This window comes from Epargyreus clarus, unplaced genomic scaffold, assembly GCF_041222505.1.
Source record: "Epargyreus clarus isolate Ecla_fem2 unplaced genomic scaffold, WU_Ecla_fem_2.2 ptg000008l, whole genome shotgun sequence".
Lineage (NCBI taxonomy): Eukaryota > Metazoa > Arthropoda > Insecta > Lepidoptera > Hesperiidae > Epargyreus > Epargyreus clarus.
Window position 1 is genome coordinate 434,172 of NW_027332216.1, and position 25,435 is coordinate 459,606.

At 33.9% G+C, this 25,435-nt stretch overlaps 3 protein-coding genes and 1 pseudogene across 3 annotated transcripts in view; 3 read left to right on the forward strand and 1 right to left on the reverse strand.

The window, feature by feature from the left end:
- The window catches only part of LOC140744059 (uncharacterized), a 49,875-nt gene extending 43,640 nt beyond the window's left edge, over positions 1-6,235 (reverse strand). Inside the window, exon 1 of the mRNA XM_073075513.1 lies at positions 6,091-6,235. The gene's annotated coding sequence lies outside the window, so the exon portion shown is untranslated. The remainder of the gene's footprint in view (positions 1-6,090) is intronic.
- Positions 6,236-17,619: 11,384 nt separating this feature from the next.
- Positions 17,620-18,982, forward strand: LOC140743974 (15-hydroxyprostaglandin dehydrogenase [NAD(+)]-like; annotated as a pseudogene).
- Positions 18,983-21,260: 2,278 nt separating this feature from the next.
- LOC140743975 (15-hydroxyprostaglandin dehydrogenase [NAD(+)]-like) lies at positions 21,261-22,143 on the forward strand. Its single transcript, XM_073075414.1, has one exon. The coding sequence runs from the start codon at positions 21,291-21,293 to the stop codon at positions 22,038-22,040; it is 750 nt and encodes a 249-aa protein (XP_072931515.1). The 5' UTR covers positions 21,261-21,290; the 3' UTR covers positions 22,041-22,143.
- A 1,016-nt stretch (positions 22,144-23,159) lies between these two features.
- LOC140743976 (15-hydroxyprostaglandin dehydrogenase [NAD(+)]-like) lies at positions 23,160-23,940 on the forward strand. The gene has a single exon (XM_073075415.1). The coding sequence runs from the start codon at positions 23,194-23,196 to the stop codon at positions 23,881-23,883; it is 690 nt and encodes a 229-aa protein (XP_072931516.1). The 5' UTR covers positions 23,160-23,193; the 3' UTR covers positions 23,884-23,940.
- The last annotated feature ends 1,495 nt before the right edge of the window (positions 23,941-25,435 follow it).

The following is a 25,435-nucleotide window of genomic DNA, read 5'->3' on the forward strand; positions in this document are numbered from 1 at the left end:
TCGGTTCAATAAATTTAACACTATTACTATTATTATGTGCATTATTTTTTTAATTGAAGCTTTATTTAAGAATCATTCGCGAGTATCGGGAATTTTATGTTTGCTTATGCAATTATAGGTACTTTTATCTTTACGATTAGGCATGAAGTGGTATGTCCGTAAATGGCAATCAGTATTCATACCTCAAGTGGCTAAGTGGTCTAAGGTGATATCAATTGTACGCAGGTTGTGAATGATAATTGACTTTATTACTTTACGAGGCGTCTTGCATCTTTAGCAATAACGTAACTACTTTATGTAACCAGTTGGTAGATTTTGCTTTAAGGCTACCATATTTTGATGGAAATTGTTAAGAAAGAAAACGCGTTTATAGCATTAATTGTAACACATATAGTACGTACAAATGTGAAAGATAAAATATTAAAAAAAAACAAAAACAAACAATGACAATTATACATAACAAGTACACAAAGTAATGCATATGTGTTTAAATGATAAAGCTTCAAAATAGTAAAAAGGAAAATAAGATACAAAAGTAATTTATTTTAAATACGGTACTTAATAATTAAGTTAAAGCAGTATGCAGATAAACATACCGATATTACGATTATTTTTTAGTATTATTGGTTATGACCCTGGTACGGGTCTATTCTTCAATTTATTTATACTAGCTGACCCGGTAAACTTGACTTGTGTTGCCATATAAATAAAAGATTCTCAGACCTACTGAATATGCATATTAAATTTGGTGAAAATCGGTAAATCCGTTTCGGAGGAGTACGGTAACTAACATTGTGACACGAGAATTTTATATATAAGATAATGAAGTTACTAATAATATAATACAAGATTATAATAAAAATTTAGACTTGTTATAGATTTTAAAATATATTACAGTCTAATTTCTCTACATCTGACTACTTTATTCCAAACGAAATGGTACAGTAGAATTCATATTTTAGTTTACGGAGTTTCAGCTGAAGTAGTAATTTCAACATGGGATTTTTGATGGCAAAGTTTTATAATTTTAAAACTGCAAAATTGAGCACGCCATTACATATTAGACTTTGTGAAAACAAACTCGCAAATATTATTTAAATCAGTTTCGAACTCGCATTCGTCGCTACAGTAAGAAATATAAAAAAATCTTTCATTTCTGAAATAAGCTGAAGTAGATATAATTTAGAATATCAGATCAGTAATGTTAGAGACTATTTGTGGTAAACATTTACATTAGAGTCTTATTGTATCGTTTCTTATGTAGAGACAAAATAGTAGAGACAACATAGAGCGAAGTAGTACCTAATTCTGAATTTCAGAACAGTAATGTTAAAGACTATAGCGTTTCGTGGCAAACATTTTCGTTGGTAGAGTCCCTGTTTGTACCGTGTCTGATGTAGAGACAACATAGAGCGTGCGTCGTGTGTTGTCGACTACAGAGCGCCTTTGTCGGATCAATCCACGGCCGCAATGTTTCGCTATGTTTGAACTGACAGGCGAAACTCTTGTATTTGTTTGACAGGCTTGTTGCTTTTGGTCATAGTGATAGTATTTTTATTTAGTTATGCCATACAATTCAATTAGGATGATTGAAACGGACATATGCAAAAACAAACTCATAAAGGACCCTGGACAAGCCAGCCGATTTAAGGTTAAACACGCAACACTCTATATGCTAGATGGTGATTTGCACTAGACTAGTTATGATATTGACCATAATGATGATGATGATGATAATGCAAAAATACTGTAATTTAATCATAAAATGATAGATTAATCTGTGGTTCAATTCTGGAGGTACCAACTCTAACGAAGATATAGGGAGTTGTTGTTTATGTCTTTGAGTAGAAAGCATCAAAGAACCACACCAGAACACAGACCAGTAAAATAAACAATTAAAATACATTAAATTGTAGTCATAATACCTCGCAAATACGGAAGACACCTAAATTACGAAAAAGCAACATGTTATTGTAATCAACTATGATAAGGACCATTGACCAAATCCGTGTTTAACTAATTTGTGTGCAAATAATAATAAAATATAAATTGTTATATCTTCTACGGATTTTACGAACGTTATTCGTAGCATATAATGGTTTTCAAATTCAAATTACATTTATTTGAAAGCAATTCCCATAGACCAACTAGGCGCTACTGCTCTGGCATGATCAATCTGTATCTAAAAAGGGTTTTGTAATAGTCATCTCGATCAACTCTGCGCAATAGTGACCGCAGTAGATGCATCTTGATGCAGAACTTCTTTCTGATGTATGGCTGCTGAAATTCTAGATTTGATGCCGTAGCCGCCGCGTAAATGGTAGATATTTAGAAGAAATGGAATGATATTATTACAAGATATCAAAGTATAATAGAACAGTCTGTATTTCTTTGGTAGTGTCTTTTTTTTTTTTTTTTTTTTATAATATAAGAGTAGCAGACGAGCATGCAGTCCACCTGATGGTAAGTGGCTACTGCCGCCCATGGACATCTGTAATCAACCCCAGATAGGATTAGATATTCCTACCTGAGGTCGGCCACAGATGCGCCGCTACCCCTGAGGACTAAGCTGGAACGCCTCGGAAAAGTCTGTCTCCCTTACCACACCCTTCAAACCGGAACACAGCAGCGCTTAACACTGCTGTTATTAGGTTGAAATAGGTGTGGCGGTGGTGCCGCCGGAGTCGAACCACAAAGGGTTCTACCACCTTCAAAAGTTCTGCCTTTAAAGTTCTTTAGATGGTTTGAATGATTTTGACAAAATCTTAACCAGAACACTGATGGAAATGAGCTTTACAGCAATAATATAATTGTTACTGTAAAGATATGTCACTGATGATTTAAAAAAAATGGAAAGGGGAGGTGTGGAAAGCGCAGTAAAGGCAGTCAACAATTCTTTCTGTAAATTTTCTTCTAAATAACAAGCTATATCATGAATCTTGTGCAGCAGCTGGCTCGCTAACTTGTCAAAGTCGTGTCGGTGCCGTACTTGTACTACACTAGACATCTTCGATGAATCGCCTGCAAACTTCACAACTTTGAAACTGCTTTACAGTAGGATTGAGTGTCAATTAGGGAAGTTGAAGATTAGACTTAACATTTGTGTTATATTATGCTTGGCTATGATGGAAGTTTACACTTCCTTGCTAAAGCTTGCACGGTCCAATTACGCCAGAGGTTCTCAAACTTATTTCGTTTAGCGTCCACTTTATGAATTAACTATTTTAATGTTACCCAGATTTTTTATACCACGTAATTTCAGACTAGACAGTTACCGTAAGAATGAGATAATCGGTGTAGTGTACGTAGGTAGCGCAGTTTAAAGTAATAAAAAGTCAGCACCGTAACCTTACCCGCAAATAAATCATCTTTTTCTCTAGGTTCTTTACCGCCACATTGAAAAACACTGAGATCGATTCTCAAATACAAATCTTAAAGAAAATAAAAAAGTGGGAGAGACATATAGCAAAGGAAACAATATGGGTTGCAAACAGATCAGAAAAAAAATCCTTATATACCTACTAAACTAAAGTTTTCGGAATACAAACAATATACTGACGTCTAAGGCCTCATGTGCACGCATATCTTACCACATATAAAAACCGATTGAATACCACCGCCACCCAATTTGTGATTTGTGGTCAGACTGGTTATGTTACGCAGTATGTTACTTGCTTTCGACCATGAGATGGTAAGCTATAAGCGAACTTCCTAGCGCTAACAAAGTAGTTACTGGAGGTTTGACAACCAGCATGACACATCAGCCTGAGTTATGTATTGAGTTCTAAGTTCTATTACCGGCCAGGCAGGATATATAAGTGAGTAATTTAGATTTATATTTTGGGTCTGGGTACACGTTTTCTGTGTCCAAAGCAACGTTCGAGGATCCAAGTTTTTTTAAGCTATTGCATAGCTTTTATCGCGGGCTTTGAGCGCGGCGACTGAATCGAGAAATTCCGTAACGAAAATAAGTAACACCTTTCAACAACTCGGTTGCCTGGAGACTTGATATCCAACTATCAAGTCTCCAGGCAACCGAGTTGTTGACTGTCAATAGAAAAATATGGATATAATTGAATAAAGTATTATTTTACATTCCTTATTATTTTATTTGATAACCTTAATTCGTCAACTTGAACACAGATGGCAGTAATACACATTTTTTTTATAATCCGTGCAGAAATCTTAAAATTGCGTGAAGTATATTTTATATTCCCATTATAAAATTCAAAATTATATTACCATATTATCAAAATAATATGTTTTATCAACATAAGCTATGTTGAATTCTGGATTGATAAAATAACGTGAAAGAGTGTTTGTTATTTTTAAACGTACAATTACAACTGACAGACTTGACAGCACAAAATCAAAACGCCATTATGATTTATGGTACAAATAATTTGTGTACAAAGTGTTTTAAATATGAATAAACAAAGTGCATTTATTAATGAAAAATGCGATGTACCTGTAACATTCGGCCAAATGTCACAGGCACATCGCATTGATCCATTTATATTGCTGGTTGTTAATACTTTATGTCACTTATTAAATACTTTTCTATTTTATATTTTAGAATGTTCAGTCTTGCTTGGAGTTATGAAATGTCAGCTGATATTTGCAATGTCTTATATAATGGAGATATGATAAAATAGTGGATAAAGATGTATTAATGTAAATGTTGATGATTATGGAAGAATATATTGTAGTTCTGGAATTCCTTCTGAGCGTTTTCATAGCATAAAAAATGCTATGCAATAGCTTTACCGCGGCAGTCTCCGAGTGCCACACGTATTTTTTAAATATTTTTTTTAATAATTTAGGAGTAGCAGAAGAGCATGTAGTCCACCTGATGGTAAGTGGTTACTGCCGCCCATGGACATGTGTAATCAACCCCATATAGGATTAGATATTCCTACCTGAGGTCGGCCACAGATGCGTTGCTACCCCTTAGGACTAAGCTGGAACGCCTCGGAAAAGTGTCTCCCTTACCACGTCCTTCAAAACGGAACACAGCAGCGCCTAACACTGCTGTTATAAGGCAGAAATAGTTGTGGCGGTGGCGTTCGAGAGTCAAGGTAGTATAAACATTATAAATTTTTTGACACTATATCCGGTCTAGAGTCTAGACCATAAAATTTTGGCTTAATTAATACTTACTCGCCTTTTGTATAGTATGAGGTTACAATGTTCAAATTAATTGAAGTGTTATTAATAACATAAATACTATGAAACATATAATACAAATATAAAAAGTTATTATGAATATAAATTGCACGTGTAATTTTTCGTAAACACACAATTGAAATCAGAATAGAAATATTACCGCTGATATAATTGCAAATAATTCGTTGTCTATACTAATATTATAAAGAGGAAAACTTTGTTTGTTTGTTTGATTGTAATGAATAGGCTCAAAAACTACTGGACCGATTTTAAAAATTATTTCACCATTCGAAAGCTACATTATCCACGAGTAATATGTTACTATATTATATATATATATATATGAAATATATTTGATAAATAGATTTTGAGGCGGTACAAAGTTTGCCGGGCCAGCTAGTTAATTATATTTTCATGAGTTAGGTTTGCTTTGGCCTATGAAACAGGTACCTTAGGAGCATCACGGCCTTGCATAACGATTTTACTTTCAATCAAATATACACGTTTCTGCAGTCTCGTAAAGTATGTTTTTCAATAGCAGAGTTTTTTGTATACACTAAAAATATTTGGCAATCAACATTGAAACCTATTGCGATTGTTTAAAGTTTAGTTTTGAAGCGCGTAACGTTTGTTTTGAGAATTTGGTATGTTATTTTTGGGTTGACCGATGTTTGGCTAAAAATTTTATAAAAAAATATTTAGTTTTCAAAAAAAGCTTTTCATTTAGAAAGCTTCCTAAAATGCTAAATGCTAAGTTAGAAATGTCATGAATTTTCAAAAAAACAAATGCTAATAAAATAAGTATTTCCCCTGACAAAAATACTTGCCCTAAAATAAAATGTTTAATATAAAAATTACGTTATAAAATATTGGTAGGTACGAAATTAAAATGAAACAATAATTTAAAAAAAAAATTCAACTCACTGTTTTTTTTTCAAAACATCCACGTACAAGGGAGCTTAATTATTATTTTTTGTAACAAAATAAAAACAAATTATGTCAAGCAACGTGCTATCACTACCGAAGGTAATTCACTACTGTGTCTCCGAAGGCTGCACGGAGGTATATATGGGAGATAAACACAATTTTTTATTTTGTTTACCACTTTAGATAAGATTGACAGTAATTTATGTAGTAGAGTATAGTATACGCAATTCATGTTATACATAGTTACGAGTTAAGTATCAATTGTGGGAACAATAGCTATTAGAAACATTAGTTAGTACAGTATTGTTATAAAGAAAAAAATAAGTAAAAAAAATATCTGATGAGGGGTTGCTCTAGTTACACCATTGACTTAAGCTTACCCCATTTTTAATATTATATTAGTAGGTAGAGTTACACCATGATAATGGCCTGATGGTAAATTGTTATTGTTAGCCATAAACTTATATTTGAGCCATGTCAGATTTTGAGTCCTAACTGAGATTGTCTTGATACAACCATCTTGTTTCTTTAATATAGGTAGAAATAGAAGTATGGAATGATCGTCAGTCAGATTACAAGAATAATTTTATTTACCTGATACTTCCAAAAACTACAAGAACGTCCGTTTCTCATAATCGATTGATCGACAATATCTACGTACTAAGAATTGTCAAATTTCGATATTCAATTCGATAGTTTAATTATTAATAAAGATTATTGGAACTGAATATAAAACTAAAATGGAAGGGTGTTGTAAGGTAGAGATCGCCCGGACTCAGGACCCCAATTGTATTGAGCATTGATTTCAGAAGCCTTTTGACTTTAACGACCTGTTTGGCGGAGTGGTCACCATACTGGTCTGACGCGCAGACCGAACCCGGCCCGGGTTCGATCTCCGGCCAGACACAAATCTAAATTATGAATTTAGGTTTTTGTGTCTGGGTGTTTGTGTATTTGTCTCTGTGTGTGTGCATAGCAACCACGATACAGGGAATCCTAGTGTAAGGGCTGTGATTGTAGAAAGGGTTTTTTACGTTTTACGTTAGATGTGGTAATTTCAATTTCGTTTAAAAATATATATTTTTGATATGGTAATAATTCAATATTAAGAATCAAGACACATAGGAAATAGGTACAAAACAACATTCAAGCGTAGGTAGTCTAGTCATTTGTTTGCAATACATGTAACACAATACTTACATATAGATATTATATATCAACTGTGGTTCAAGGATACCAATCTACGACACATTACAAATACTTTTTTATGATATAGAAGTAGCAAACAAGCAGCCTCCTGATTGTAAGTGGCTACTGCCACCCACCACAACACCAGTTAAAATAAGAGTCCTACGGAAACGAGCCTTATGAACTAAGTTGGAATAAACCATTCGTACCTACTCCAACAGGGGACCCATGCGCAGCAATGGAATCAAGATGGGAGGACGACGAAGCATATCTTAGCACAATAGACAATGGTCATGAAAAATAAGTTAGGTAGGTACAGTTGAGTCTATTCATCTTTTATTCAAATTAGTGATCAATTCATTAGAATAACACGTGCATCTGCTTATTTATCTATTAAGTATACTTGTGTAGCTCTTCAAACATTCCTTTGATGTTTATTTGGAATAGGTAAATAATGATTAAAAGTACTCGTATTTGTACTATTTTGCAATGTTTTTTAATGTTATAGGATACTAGTGTTTCAGCCCCGGAGGCACGCCGCCTATTTCTGCCTAATAACAGCAGTTATAAGCGATGCTATGTTCCGCTTTTAAGGGTGCAGTAAGGGAGGCATGGGTACCTACTTATTCGAGACGTTCCAACTTAGTCCTGAGATGTAGTAACGCATCTATGGCCAATCTCAGGTAGGAATCTAAACTTATTTAAGGTTGGTTGCAGAAGTCTATAGCAGCCGTAGCCACTTACCATCTAGTGCACTGTGTGCTCGTTTAGTACCACAATATTAAAAAATGCTAAGGGTCCCGACCTTGAGCAGTGATAGCCTAGTTTTTAAGAAACTCGGCCCCTCGATCGAAGGGTCCGAGGTTCAAATCCCAGGCTTCTGATTTTTTCAAAGTTATGTGCGTATTAGAAATTAAATAATCACTTGAAATAATCACGCGAAGGAAAACATCGTGAGGAAACCTGCACCCCTGAGAGATATAAAAAAAATATCAAAGGTATGTGAAGGCTACCAATACGCACTTGGTCAGTGCGGTGGACTATGGCCTAATCCTTCTCATTATGAGAGGAGACCCGTGCCCAGCAGTGGAACAGTAATGGGTTGTTGATGATGAAGGGTCCCGACCTATAGGGTCTTTCTATAAATGTGTTATACCTACTGAAACATCTAAACCTCTGGTGCAATAACCTGTGTCCGTAAAACAAGTAAATCGACGCGATGACGCATCGTTTCATCAGGAATAAAATTATGTTACGTTCAATACATACGTATTGCAAGTGAACGAATGCAAGCTTTGTGCAAGTTGATGTAATAATATGTTATTTAAAAATACAGAGCAATATATTGCAATAAATACAGTACAATATCACTGTTTTTATGTCAATATTAAATTACAATATTTATAATATGTAAACAAGATATTGCATCATAAAAAGAAATCGGTCGTTTTATCGCTGGAGAAAAGATATGATTTTTAAATATTGCAGCGAATATGTAAATATGTTGATATATAATATTATCTTCAATATTGCTTGCCGTTTATTAATTCGTTGTAACATCATGTTTATTTTTATTCTGTGTAATTATCTGCGCATTAGGTATTTAAAATTATATTTAGGGTATATTTATTTAATCTACTAATTGTGGTTACTAATCACAAAATAACCTAATGCTCTTGGGTGTCACATGAGCGAATAAAGGCTTTTAAATCCAGCGTTAGCATTAACCCATTATTGCCCTACAGCTGGGTATGGGTTTTCTCAGAGAGAGAAAGGTTTAGGGCATAGTTCACTGTGCTCGCTAAGTAGGTACGAATTGGTAGAATTTATACTCTCTTCACTTATAGAACTTTATTTAAGAATTCTTGGGCATACATGTTTTCTGACAGTGTTTTCCGTCATAATTGTTGGAAGTATTAGATAACTTCTTATACACTTAAGACGAAAATTAAAGGTCTGCGATTTGAACTTTGGGCCCCCGAATCAAGAGCTTGAGTTTAATTCACTAAGCTTTCACTGCCTATACATCAGATGAAATAACAGTTTTCTAAAATCAAATATTGTTTAAGAATTAAATTCCCATACATCCATTCCCATTGACGACCCGGGTGGCGGAGCGGTTACCATACCGGCCTGACGCGCAGAGGTTGCCGGGTTCGATCCCCGGCCAGACAGATATCTAAATGATGAATTTAGATTTCTGTTTCTGGGTCTGGGTGTTTGTGTATTTGTCTATGTGTGTGTCCATGGCACCCATGACACAGGGAATCCTAGTGTGGGGCTGTGAGTCTAGAAAGTGTTTGTGTGTGTTTTTGTTTATTCATTCAATTCTATAATTAAAAACATGAAACATAAATCGTACTATATAATTTAATAAATAATATACTTAACCGCTTAAACAAAAAGTCGAAACGAAAACTTTCTTTCTAGAAAGCTTATTGAAAAAGCATTGAATTTGTAAGTCAACTAATAGGTAAGTTCTAAATAAAGACATGTTACGAATTCGTGATGAGACAATCTACACTTGTTTATTAAATTGACACAAAAACAATATAATAAATCGAAAACAATTACTCATCATAACTGAAACTAAAAACAATACGCAAAATACAACAGTTTTATCTAAATGTCTGATAAATAATAATAGGTATGTGACTGACGCTTACACATATTATTATAGAGTAGATATAAATTGAATTCAGTCAACGAGCCCGTATCTCACTACCGCAGCTAATGAGCTAATTTACATTTGGTTGCCTGTAGTGCAACAGAATATAAGCCAGAATATTAGTTTAAATCCTATAGTACGTAATTTTAAGTAAAATGATGCATAAGTTTTAACAAAATAAATGTAATATAGAAGTAACAAACCAATATGCAGTCCACCTGATGTTAAGTAGCTACTTGCGCTCAATGGAGATCTGCAATCAACCCCAGACAAGCTCAGATTTCCACCTGAGGTCGTTCAGAGATGCCCTGCTACACCATAGGACTAATTTGGAATGCTTCGGAGAGATAAGATTGAAGGTGGTAGAACCCTTTGTGGTTCGATTCCGGCGGCACCACCGCCACACCTATTTCTACCTAATAACAGCAGTGTTAGGCGCTGCTGTGTTCCGTTTTGAAGGGTGTGGTAAGGGTGACCGACTTTTCCGAGGCGTTCCAGCTATCAAGGATATTGAGGACTATCAAGGGTAGCGGCGCATTTGTGGCAAACCTCAGGTAGGAATATTTAATCCTATCTGGGGTTGATGACAGATGTTCATGGACGGCAGTAACCACTTACCATCAGGTGGACCGCATGCTCGTCTGCTACTCCTATGTTATAAAATAATAAAGATAACCTTCAAACTAGAATATACGCTGCTGTTATTAGGTAGAAATAGGTGTCGCGATTATGGCGTCTGTGCCGTCTGAGTCGAACTACAGAGGGTCTTACCACCGTTATATAATAATGTAGAGTTCCGTACCTCTTTGTTTCCTTTGAGGGTACAAATTGAACGCTATTGCCAGTCACCACTATCTGTTTGTCGGTCACAGGGCTCCCATAAATCAAAATACAACAATAATTGTTGTATTGCTTTGAAATGAAAATTGATTAGCTAGTTAAGATTCTGCTATTAAGGATTATATCCTAGGTTACTTAGGCTTAGGTAAGTAGCCTCTTGTCTCTGTAGTCCCGGGACTAGAAAAGAGCTACAGTTTCCCCTGCCTGTCGTAAGAGGCGACTAAAAGGGGTCTTCCCGCGTTACAGGCGGCAAGGAAGGAAGGAAGGACGAGGGTAATTGTGGTCGCTTCCCGTCGTAAACACCAGATGGTGTGGGACGAGGCGAAAATAGCTCCCCCAGGGCAGTGCACGATCGGGGCATCGCACTTGGAGGACTCCGGTTGTGTGTTACGTCGGAGATCCCGGAGTTTGCCACCAAGTGTTGAGGACGGCCACCGGGGGATTTTAGTGCGGTAAAAATATCGCTCGGCGTCGCTCCTACGTCGTCGGGTACCTTTTGAAGGTTCCCCCTCGTAAACAAAAAGAAAGGTGAGTAACCTCTAAATAAGTAATAAATTAATTAAAAAGAAGTACTCAAAGACTACAGTGCAGATGTATAAATCTTACCGAATTCGGGGACAGAAGCTAGCAATTAAATGTACTCTCAGTGCTAGGTCTAAAAAGATTAATTAGTGGGAGACCTAAGCGGCTGTGAACATTGGCAATTATTCTGTGCAGCATTACACTGGCCAGTTCTGAATTATTTATGGTGTCCTGAAATTAGTAGTTGCTATTTGTCTATTAAATGCTCAAATATATATGTGGCGTAGCATTTGCACATTTAGTTGCAATAATAATGTATACTAGAGCCATCTAGTAGCGGTGATCTTATTTATTTCGTATGCAACTGTTAGTTGCTTACAATGCTTACAGTGGAACATCGATATAATAATAGATGGCGCTGTTGTCCATGCGTAAGCGCACTTGCGAGTAGCAAAATAATATATTATCATAAATTTACTAATACAATTAAAGAAAAGATAATTTTATGTAGTTGTTTTGCACTTTTTATTACTTACTTTTTTATGCATTAAAATTCATGACTCAAAAATCTATTTTATGCGCATACTACAGAACGCCTGCATAAAAACAATAGTATCACTACCAAATGATATTATTTTGTGCCGACTTTCGGCAATCTATCCCGGAGTCAAAGCACGCACCCTTCGTTACCTCTCCCGGATTAGGAAAATTCTCAAGCTTATTACGCGGGAAGTATTACATTAGATAATAATGTGGATTGTTTATTTTCTTTCTCTAGATTTTGTAGTCGTGATTTAATTTAGAATACGAGAATTAAGGAACAAACATAGACTGAGACATTAGACTTACAAACATAATTACTTAGTAAATGTTACAAAGACCCTAACGGTTCGACTATGGCAGTATGGCTATCACTTTTTAACCTCCTTCCCAAAGAAGAGAGGTTATCTATTTGACGTGTTATATACTTTATGTATGTCTCATATTAGACACGCTATTTACGCCAACGAAATATATTGAGCGCCTACTTCAGAAATAATTAAATAGGACTTCTTTCTATTGTCGATTAAAGATGCCCAAGGATGGCTGCGATCACTAATCATTTGTTGAAGGGCATTCTTATTTGCTTTAAATCCTTTTAGTTCCTAAACGAAAGGAATAGTAAAGTTACTAATCTATCTATCTAGAGAGATAGCAACCATACATCATGCAGCAGCAATCTGTTTATTACCGAGTCGACGCACGCGCAGTTGGTCACAGAGATTACGGGAGAGGTGAAAAATTGTGAGACGCATCGCCGGAGATTACTGGCGGGATTGCCACCGCCATTTATCAACTACATCTGGGAACGCCGCTCGATCCGACGTGTGGCCCAAGTTGGGGAACAATTGCAAATTTCGACCACGAAAATTGATTTGAGGGTGGGTGATCGACATATTGCGTGACTCTGGAGATATCACCGTTACAATTATTTCTGTCTAATAGCTTTGATAAGTAAACTAGAATGATACTTCACCGCATTGAAGTTGAATGAAGCCACAAAATGATGATTTTATTTATTGTTAAAATTCTTGACAAATAAAGAACATTTTTAGAGAAAATGTACGTATAAATAACTAATACTATGTAATTTACGTAATAAATACATATTTCAAACATTTTAGGGACATTTTAGAACGGAAACGTGGGAACACTTTATGTACGCTTACAATTTCAATTCTCAAAACTGGTTACGCCTTCTTGTTAGGTGAGATCGCCAAATAGTGGGAAACTCTGTCGAGTTCCGCTTTGAAGGGTGGTTAATGAGTTATATATATCCGAGGCGTTCCCACTTAATCATCAGGGGTTGCAAGACCTCAGATAGGAATCTTATCTTATCTAGGGTTGATTAAAAATGTCTATGTACGGCAGTAGGTACTTAGCATAAGGTGCATTTTCGTTGCTATTGCACGACTCATGATGCGAAGCATCAGAGAGTGCTTTACGATCGAAAAATTTTTTTCGCTTCATTTTGGCGGCTATTTTTATTATTATAGCCTTGATAGTTCACGGAATCAAGATATTTTGCATACTATTGTCGAGATAATTTAATGGAGATTAATTCCATATTTTTTAAAAATTGATTTACTGCAATAGAATTGGAAAAAAACACCAAAATAGGTCAAAAAATTTTCCTGTCCGTCATGTGTGAAACCTGAAAACACTGTAACTTGTGAAAAAATCCATCATTTGAGTTATTTTTTTTTTTAATTCTAATCGACGATTGTAGGTCACTGAATGCGAATGATTAATTAATTCAGTGTCGTTTAATTGCAATTAATAAAAAACGAAAACTACAAGACTGTATATCTATAGATATTATGTACATTTATTTCACCAGGGGCGCTTGTGCAGTACCTTCTTCCTACTACAGCTGTTTTTTCGGCAATTAATTTTGAACGACTTAAGTTTTTTTTTTTTTTTTTTTATATTTCATAATTAAATGAGCATTATGAGTCGTGCACTTTTGGATTCTCCAAACTTTTTTTATATTACAAAAAAAGACAAAGTAATCGGTGGTCAGTACCTCAACGCCCTCCATAATAGTTAATCTCTTAAATTTTTGCCTACGAAAACATTATAATATCTCCTACTATTATTACGATTTGTCTAGTATTTTTTGTATTACATAACGCTTTATCAATACTGTTGATACGCGAGAAAACACTTTGAACTTTTTGCACTTAGCTATTATCAGTAATATTATATAAACGAATGATATTAAAATGTTTGATTAATTTTTTTAATTGTTTCAATAACGTTCAGATAATTTAACTACTTATGTTCTTATCTATACGCTTATAGTTTTATGTAAAAACTAAAGATATTTTTTTAGACGTAGTTACATTAAAGGTATGTTTCAGATCATATATCTTATAACAATAAAAAAACAGAGGGCCATGAGAAAAAATCCTGAATGGTCGTAAGGAAACCTTAATTGTACAGTCATAGGCGTGCAGGTGGACGAAATGGTCGTTTTCAGCTTCCATGACATAAAAAGTAACATTAATTTTGGACCGAACCCTGGCAAGTCGTGACAAGCGACGCGAGGGCCGCCCCCGATAACTAACGCCGAAAAAATATTGATAAAGGAATGCGTATTTAAAGTCTGTTTCTGAGATTTTTCTTTCTGTTCGTCAAAATTTGGGGTGCTACGAATTTTCGATGATTATTTTTCAAGGATACGGAAGAGATTGATTGATTTTAATTGTTTATTTTGGCATATTAATTCATATAGTCAAATGACTGTGGTAGGGAGTTGTGCTGTGAATTGTAGCATAATGAAATCCATGGTAAAATACATAATATGCAATAATATAAAACAAGTATTCGACGGAAATATAGTAATAAACAAAAATATGCCAATTCTATTACAACTATTTTGTTTTCATAGTTAACATAAACACTTAATTTTAGAACCACAACGATCATCATTTAAATCTGTCTGGTCGGAAAATGAAATCGAACCTATTGCGTATTAGAGCGGTATGGTGACCCCTGCGCTACCCCTAAGCGTAATTAAAATTTGCAAACCCAAATCCACCAAATAAACTCCATTTTGATCATATGTCATAAAGTAATCAGCCGGTTATAATATTGACACATCCATCCGCGGTTTCCTGTTCAATACCATATTAATGAGTATCGAGCTCTCGACTGATCCGTCGCGTGTCGTTAATATCATCGTTATTTATTCATTCGCGTCATTGCGTTTTGGATGTCAACATTCGTATTTAATTTTAAATTCAATACTAGATGCAACTAACTGTTTACTATACCTCATCGGTGTTAACTCATGCCCAGCAGTGGAACAAGGCACTGCCAAATACATAAGACTGGGAATCAGATAATAATATATATATTTTTTACTTTTTGTAATAGCATCGGATGTTATTTTTTTAATCACGCTTAAAGTGACCAAGATATTTCACCACGTTGTTCACAAACCACGACACGGTTAACATTATCAACCGGCCACTCATCTACTCTACTCACTACGAATTAACACATTTATTGGAAGTCATAATGGTAGAAACAGACAGACATACAATGTTGCTTTAGTAACATTGCTTGCTAACAACGTGTGGACCTTTAAAATCTATAGCTGTTCCTAAATTAGCAAAATCCACAAAATAATAATATGTCATAAAGTAATCAACCGGTTATAATATTGCCGCATCCATCCGCGGTTTCCTATTCAATACCATATTAATGAGTATCGACCGACTGATCCGTCGCGTGTCGTTAATATCATCGTTACTTATTCACCGCGTCATTGCGTTTTGGGTGTCAATATTCGTATTTATTCAAAAGTAGATGCAACCAACTGCCAAATACATAAGACCGGGAATCAGATAGAAATATTACTTACAAATTTTATTTTTTACCTTAGAATTTTATTTGTTACCTTTTGTGTTAATAGTATCAGGTGATGATTTTTTAATCACGCTTAAAGTTACTAAGATATTTTAACAAGTTGTTCACAAATCACGGCACGATTAACATTTTAAACAGAATTTACAGATTTTTTGAGTCATAATGTAGAAACAGACAGACAGACTATGTTGTTTTAGTAACACTGCTTACTAACACCGTTGGTTTTATGTGGATCCTTAAAATCTATAGCAATGTATCAAAATCCACAAAACAAACTCCATTCTGATCCTATGTCATAAAGTAATCAACCGGTTATAATATTGCCGCATCCATCCGCGTTTTCCTATTCAATACCATATTAATGAGTATCGACCGACTGATCCGTCGCGCGTCGTTAATATCATCGTTATTTATTCACCGCGTCATTGCGTTTTGGTTGTCAATATTTCGTTGCATATTCAAAACTAGGTGAATCAATACGATTTCATTAGTCATCCTTGACAACCTGTTATTTTCCCACTGCTAGGAAGCTTCTCTCAGAATGACGGGTTTAGGCCATAGTCCACCGCAAATTAGTAGACTTCACAAACTTTTGAAAACTTACGAGTATTTTTAAATGATTGTTAGGGTTTCCTCGTCATGTTTCATTCACCCTTGAAGCAAGTGATAATTTATTTCTAACACGCAAATTAAAAAAAATCAGGAGTGTATGTGTCTGTGTTTTGGAACTTGCACATCTAAATTGAGAGTTTCAACCACTACACTTTAGCACTACTTGTATTATAGTGTATAATTATAATTTTATAACTTTAAATAATTTTAGATTTCAATATAATTTATTCTAATTATGCATCTTTATAATTTTAAACCTCTACTATATTTCAAGTAATACCATATCCTGGACGTTATCAAATCGTGGCTGTATGCACATTGCACAATTACAACGATAATGATAGGAATCGTGCTAAAATCCAAAAAAAAAGATCTCGGGTATGATGTGTACCAGAATGAGAGGGATTACAAGTGACGCGGCCACACATTGTCCCTGCTCACTTCCCTCGTCACTCGTCGAGTGTGTGGTCACACCATATCTTACCACCACTATCTGTAAGTGCATGCTTGTATTATTGGGTACGCAACAATGATGTATACTTATGTGCCATATCATCATAAGTAGCCACATTTTATAATAATAAACAACTCTTCAAATTATATTATTTGTATATATGTTTCTATATCATAGTCATACGCATATATAGATATTGAATTAATATTTATATGAAGAAAACGGGTCTGTTCTAATTTTCAAAATATTCAGAATGGTAACCACGTCCGTAAATTTAATGTTCACAGTGCTTGTAAAACGGAAATTAAAATTGTTTTTTAAAAGATTAGTTACATCTTATAAAATAGTTTTAGTATAAACAATCTAAGTACTTGTCTATTGTGATGAATCGGAGCCAAAATATATAGCACCGCTATTCTGATAAGTCGTTTCTGTTGATAGCTCTAGTTTCAGACCATTGACGTTCAGACTATGCGTGTAAGTCTTTGATCTTAATAAATTTGTTTAAAAATATTTCACAAAAGGGCAGATATAACGCAGTTAGTCAAATAAATGCTTATAGAAATATATGCAAACAACTCGTTGAATTAAATGAAAAGTACAAACAAATATTTTATTTTAATTAAGTATGTTTTGAATTGTATTTTCATATTTAGATAAGATAAACTATGTTAAAAAAATAATTAATCAGAAGTCAAGAAGTCAGTTTCTGTTGATGTATCTACGATTATTAGGTATAAATATTATTATAACATACCAAATATTATTATAACATACGAAAGATAACACTATATATTTAAAGAGAAACGTCACTGAACTTAGCATTAGTTAGTTAATTGGTATAATAGATTGAACACTTGTTACTCGTTTAAACACAGTTTAAAGTCAAAAGTGTTGACATTATGGCGAATGAAGTGAAAAATAAAGTTGTGCTCGTCACTGGAGGGTCCTCGGGCCTAGGGCTTGCAATGGTTGAAGAGTTTTTGAAAAAAGGCGCTAAAGTACTTATAATTGTTGATATCAATGAACAGCAAGGAACTGATGCCACGAAAGCTATGAATTTGAAATACGGAGATGGCAAAGCAGTTTTCTACAAGTGCGATGTTGCTCTAGATTTAGATGCTACCTTTGAAAAGATTACCAATGCTTACAAGACTATTGATGTAGTTGTAAATAATGCCGGTGTATTAAATGAAAAATCAATCAGGAAAACCATAGATGTTAATGTGGTAGCTTTAATGGAGTGGACTATGAAATTCTACGAATACATGAGAGTGGACAAAGGGGGAAATGGTGGCACCATAATAAATGTCTCATCTATTTATGGATACAGAATAATTCCTTTCATACCATACTATCAAGGTTCTAAATTTGCCGTTTTGGGTTTCTCGAAATCTCTGGGTAATGAATATCATTTTAAAAAGACGGACGTGTTGTAGTACTGTGCCCTGGTTTGACACATACCAATATGGGCAAGAACCCTAAGCCGTGGGCTGAAGATTCGATGCCAGATTTTATAACGGAAATACAAAATACCGAGTGGCAAAATGCAGACGCTATTGGTAGAGGTACTGTAGAGATATTTGAGCAAGCAGAAAGTGGAACGGCTTGGTTGGTAGAAGGATCGCGCCCAGCGGTTATGGTTTAAGTAGCTTTTTACACTTCAAATAAACTTCAATAACTACTGTTTTATACTACAGTTTTGTGTTAGTTTTTAGTAACGTTAATTGTAATTATTAACATAATTATATTTGATACTATAAAATTAAATTGTTTTTTTACATTTGTTGTTAAAATATACTCGTTTGACTCGTTTCCAATTATTAAAAAAGTTTCGAAGGTGGAAGTTGTATCATAACTCATTGGGCGAGGAGACCTCAAGCACTTCTTCTCTCTAAGAAGAGACCCATGTATGTGTAACTAAGTTAGCTCGTGTCCTGTTAGTATTTCTCTTACCACAGCCATGATACCAGATTAACTCAGGGCTTTACACATTTTTTATAACTTTTACATGCGTATAGGGCAGCCCCTATACGGCTATAAGGCTGAAATAAGTACGTATGTCAAAGGATACATACAGGACCATCGTGTCTTAAAGAACTCTTTAGCTTTTACTTATTATCAGAATTATCAGGCAATTACTACACTACTGTTAGCACTTGGTGTTATCTACGAATGCGAAGAGTTGAGAAAACAATAAATACTCTAGTTAAATGAACATTTATTTTTATTTAGCCATTTTTAAAGATTTGAGAAAATAATATTATCTAGGTTACTAGATGTTACATTTTATTTTTAAGTATGTCAAGCTGTTAAGCTGTTAAGCTTGACATACTTAAAAATAAAATGTAACCTAAGGATTTCTTGAAAAATTTTGAAATTATTTAATAATAACATTTTTAACACAAACAAATCTTCATAGGCCTCGCTGACGGGTAGCAGAAGGGGTATAGCGCTCTAACTGCCTTATTAATAAATTTTGATTGAGTAAAAGTAACTTTAAAACTCGCCGTAATCAAAATGTATTCAAATTCAGGATTAATAAGTACGTACGTACATACATAGTGGAGAGTAATAAAAAAATCCAAATATATTTAACTAATGTATATTTTGTTTACGCTGAATTTATATTGAGAAGTTAGGAACGATACAAGTAAATTTTACTATCCCCATCTACTGCATTCTCTGAGCGGCCAAACTATAATTAATTAGCGATTAATTAAATAAACAACTGATAATTTTGGACCCGATAAGTATATAAATGCGCGTAATAACAAAAATATTATAATCATATTTATACATTTTTATAAACTGTTACATCGACTTTATTGCGTAAATGGAGACTACTATTAAAAATAAAGTTGTACTTATAACTGGAGGTGCCGGCGGCATAGGATTAAGCATGGTAGATAATTTCATGGAACATGGTGCAAAAACAGTTATTATAGTTGATAAAAATGAAGAACTACTAAAAGCAATTGAATCAATCACTACAAATCATGGATGTAATAAAGCAGTTTTATTAAATGTGATGTTACTTCAGACTTGAATGAAACTTTTGAAGAAATAATACATAAATATAAAATTATTGACATACTAGTGAACAATGCCGGTATTCTGGATGAGAAATCAATCAATTCTACCATAAACATTAACTTGTTATCATTGATCGATTGGTCATTTAAATTTTATGATTGTATGAGAAAGGATAGAGGTGGACGTGGAGGAACTATTTTCAACGTGGCTTCTGCTTACGGCTCTAGAATAACGTCTTACCTATCAAGCTATCATGCATCAAAATCTGGTGTCAATGGATTTAGTAAATCGATAGGTCATGAATACAATTTTAATAAGACTGGAGTTCGCGTTGTGCGTTGTGTACATACACAACATTAATTGAAAAAAATGGCCTAAGAGAAGATAATAATTTAGAAGATTTTATAGCAGAAGCTGAGTCTAATAAATGGCAGGAAGTAGATGCTGTGGGAAAAGGTGTAATAAAAATTATGGAAGAAGCAGAAAGTGCGACTGTGTAGCTAGTTGAAGGTTGCCGTTCCGCGGTTATGGTCTAAAAGTAGATTTAAAAATACTAGTGCTGCATATGAAATTACTCGTGCTATTTGTGGAGATATCGTTTTACTTTGGGACTTTTTACCGCCACATATGAGTTAAGTATTCGTAATTCTGTCATCGATTTATTTCTCTTTGTACATAGATTATATGCAAATCAATTCAATTCTGATTTATTTCAATCTATGTTTACTTATGCAAGCACAATCGTACAGTTGTATCTTGAGCTATGTATTTCAATATTAGTGTATGGGAGAACGTAACTTATTTTAATATCATTAATTTAAATTTGATACAATAACTTTTATGTGTTCAATGTTCATGTTTTGTACTAATTTCCAAATAAGTACAAATAACTGCATACCAACCCATCTATATATTTTGACTGAACCCTTATGAATTTTACAAAATGTAATGTAATATCTACCAATTGAATACGACTTAATATAATGTTAATTGGTTATGTTATAAAAATCCAGCTGACAAATTAGGAAAAATATATTTAACCATTAATTTAATTGACTATCGTATTAAAATTCTGCTCAATAATCAGGAAGTTGATTGGATAGTTTAAAAGTAATGATATCTATTTATGTCTATTCATATGAGTTTATACAAATAGTGATCAGATAAATAAATATTCATCTTCAGTAACATCTAAGACTTTACTAAAATTGATATAACCATTAAAATAAAGTGCTTAGTATTTTTACTGTTTATATAAGATAAATTACGTTAAAAAAAATCAGGAAGTCAGTTTCTGTTGATGTATCTACGATTATTAGGTCATTATTACGAAATATTATTATAATATACGAAAGAAGAAGGGAAACCTTATTGTACTTAACATTAGTTAGTTAATTGATATAATAGATTGAACACGTCTTATTCGTTTAAACACAGTTTAAAGTGAAAAGTGTTGACATTATGGCGAATCAAGTGAAAAATAAAGTTGCGCTTGTCACCGGAGGGTCCTCGGGCCTAGGGCTTGCAATGGTTGAAGAGTTTCTGAAAAAAGGTGCTAAAGTACTTATAATTGTAGATATCAATGAACAGCAAGGAACTGATGCCACGAAAGCTATGAATTTGAAATACGGAGATGGTAAAGCAGTTTTCTACAAGTGCGATGTCGCTGTAGATTTAGATGCTACCTTTGAAAAGATTACCGATGTTTATAAGACTGTTGATGTAGTTGTAAATAATGCCGGTGTTTTAAATGAAAAATCTATCAGGAAAACCATAGATGTTAATGTGGTAGCTTTAATGGAGTGGACTATGAAATTCTACGAATATATGAGAGTGGACAAAGGGGGAAATGGTGGCACCATAATAAATGTCTCGTCTATTTATGGATACAGAATAATCCCTTTCATTCCGTATTATCAAGGTTCTAAATTTGCCGTTTTGGGTTTCTCGAAGTCTCTGGGTAATGAATATCATTTCAAAAAGACGGGCGTTCGTGTTGTTGTACTATGCCCTGGTTTGACACATACCAGTATGTGCGAGAACCCCAAGCCGTGGGCTGAAGATTCGATGCCAGATTTTATGACAGAAGTACAAAATACCGAGTGGCAAAATGCAGACGCTATTGGTAGAGGTACTGTAGAGATATTTGAGCAAGCAGAAAGTGGAACGGCTTGGTTGGTAGAAGGATCGCGCCCAGCGGTTATGGTTTAAGTAGCTTTTTACACTTCAAATAAACTTCAATAACTACTGTTTATACTACATTTTTGTGTTAAGTTTTTATTAACGTTAATTGTAATTATGAACATCATTATATTTTATACTGTAAAATTAACTTGTTTCATTACATTTGTTGTTAAAATATACTTGTTTCACATTATTAAAGAAGTTTCGAAGGTGGAAGTTGTATCAAACCTCATTGGGCGAGGAGACCTCAGGCACACCTTCTCACTCTCAGGAAAGAACCACGTGTGTGTGACTAAGTTGGCATGTTTTCTGTTATTATTTCCCTTACGACAGCCATGACCCCAGAATAACACAGGGCTTTCATAAGTCTTAAATACGTATAGGGGCTGATAAGGCTGAAATACGTATGTATGTCAAAGGATACATACAGGACCATCATGTCTTAAGGAACTCATTAGCTTTTACTCATTATCAGCATTATCAGGCAATTACTATACTACTGTTAGCACTTGGTGTTATCTACGAATGCGAAGAGTTGAAAAAACAATCGATACTCTAGTTAAATTAACATTCAGTTTTATTTTGCCATTTTCAAAGATTTGAGAAAATAACATCATCTAGTAACAGCTTGACATACTTAAGAATAAAATGTGCCTAGGGACTTCTTGACAAATTTTGAAATTATTTAATAATACATTTTTAACCCAAACAAATCTTCATAGATCTCGCTGAGGGGTAGTGAAGGGGTATGGCTCTAACTGCCTTATTAATAAATGTTGATTGGAGCAAGAGTAACTTTAAATCTCGCCATAATCAAATGTATACAAATTCAGGATTAATAAGTACGTACTGGAGAGTTAAAAACAAATCCAAATATATTGAACTAATGTATATTTTTACTACGCTAAATTTATATTGAGAAATTAGAAACGATACAAGTAAATTTTACTATTCCCATCTCTAGACATACCTTAAGTAATAGTTAATTAGCGATTATTTAAAGAAACAACTGATAATTTTGGAGCCGATAAGTATATAAATGCGCGTAATAACAAAAATATTATAATCATATTTATACATTTTTATAAACTGTAACATCGACTTTATTGCGTAAATGGAGACTACTATTAAAAATAAAGTTGTACTTATAACTGGAGGTGCCGGCGGCATAGGATTAAGCATGGTAGATAATTTCATGGAACATGGTGCAAAAACGGTTATTATAGTCGATAAAAGTGAAGAACTAGGAGTAAAAGCAATTGATTCAATGACTACAAAGCATGGAGGTAATAAAGCAGTTTTTTTGAAATGTGATGTTACTTCAGACTTGGATGAAACTTTTGAAGGAATAATACAAAAATATAAATTTATTGACATAATTGTGAACAATGCGGGTATCCTGGATGAGAAATCAATCAAATCTACCATAAACATTAACTTGTTATCATTGATGGAGTGGTCAATAAAATTTTATGATTATATGAGAAAGGATAGAGGTGGATATGGAGGAACTATCATTAACGTATCTTCTATATACGGCTTGGAAATAACGCCATTCGTAACAACTTATCATGCTTCAAAATTTGGTGTTATTGGATTTACCAAATCGTTAGGCCATATATACAATTTTAAGAAAACTGGCGTTCGTGTGGTGGCGTTGTGTCCTGGTTTTACATATACAGCAATAACTGCAACCTTTAGCCTTAGAGATGATAATATGCTAGCAGATTTTATGAAAGAAGCGAAGTCTCATGAATGGCAGGAAGTTGATGCTGTGGGAAAAGGTGTAATAGACATTTTTGAAAAAGCAGAAAGTGGTACAGTGTGGCGTATTGTTGGAAACCGTTCAGCCGTCATGGAGAAAGAGTAGAATCTTAAAAATACAGGTATCGAATAATTTAAAAACAACAAAATTATTTTTAGTCAATGTGTTTTACGTTAAATAAATTTATTATTGTGTGTAACACTTTCTTTAGTATACAAATTTGTATATCATTTTATATAATAATGTTGTATTTAATATTAAGAGTTCATGTCAAGATAAAATATATAACAAGTAATTAAATAAAAAAATTACAAACCCGACTGCACCAAAAAGAATTTCCAAAAACTGTGAAATAGACGTTTTATTATTTTTATCCAGAAAGTCAAATACAGAGTTTCATAATAGGTACCTGCTTGAAAATTTTCAAATCCTATTTTATACCCGTAGTGCTCATTTAAGATATATAAAGAACCTATTTAAAGTTTCAGCTCTTTAAAGATACGATATGTTTTTAAAGATATCATTGTGACGTGATAAGATAATTAAATCCGCATACGTCCCCACACTGACATACCCACGCAAACAAACTCTTATTCTCCGGCACACATGTCCACACTTACATACCCACGCACACACACACACGTATAAACGAAATTTTACAGGCACCACAGAATACGAGTGCTGCAGGTAACCACGTTTACCTGCAACACTAAAGCTGAATAGAGATCTACAGTCTCTAATAGTTATTCTTATACATAGAACGTATATTGTTATTTTTTATGTTATTGTGTTTATGTATTGCAACAAGGTTTTTGTTATCTGATATGTAAAATTTTATTAGCTGAAGTTTTCATACGTCAATATTCTATTGGTAGCAGACGGCTATTCGATAAAAAACTTGGCAAGTACGTTGTAAATAAAATACACGTTATCCCTTGCGTAATGAATAGAAACATATTTTCACCAACTGAAAATGCAAGTTTGTTCATAACCTTAAAACTATGTATTGTAGAACCCGTTCATTTGACATTTCACTGCCACACGAAACAGTTTGAAAAACCTTTTTTTACCTACTACCTTACTTAAGTCCAACGAGTAGTACAAATAACATTATCTTAAAACAAGCATAACATTTGTGTAGAAAACTACAGAATTAATATAGAAAAAAGAGCTATACTATTCAAAAAAGAGCTATAAGGTCAATATATAGTCTGCGGCGTGGTGAATCCCTAAGAGAACTGTTTCCCACTATTAAAATATTGACGGTGCATAGTCAATACATTTATGAAAATATTATGTATGTAAGAAAACACACTGATATGTTTGAAAAAAATAGTAACCACCATAACTTTAATACCAGAAATAGAAATAAATTAGCAATTCCTAAGCATAGATTATGTAAGGTGGCTAGATCTTTCATGGGCAACTGTATTTGCTACTACAATAAAATACCCGACCACATTTTGAATCTCACAGAAAAAAAGTTCAAACATGTCGTTAAACTAACGCTATGTAAAAAAGCGTACTATAAAGTAAGTGATTATTTGACTGACAAAACGGTGTGGTCTGAATTAGCTCCAGCTCCACATGTCCCATTACATTAAGTTGACATTGTCAAAAACATTTTTTTAAAAAGATGTGTGTTATGGAGTTTCTT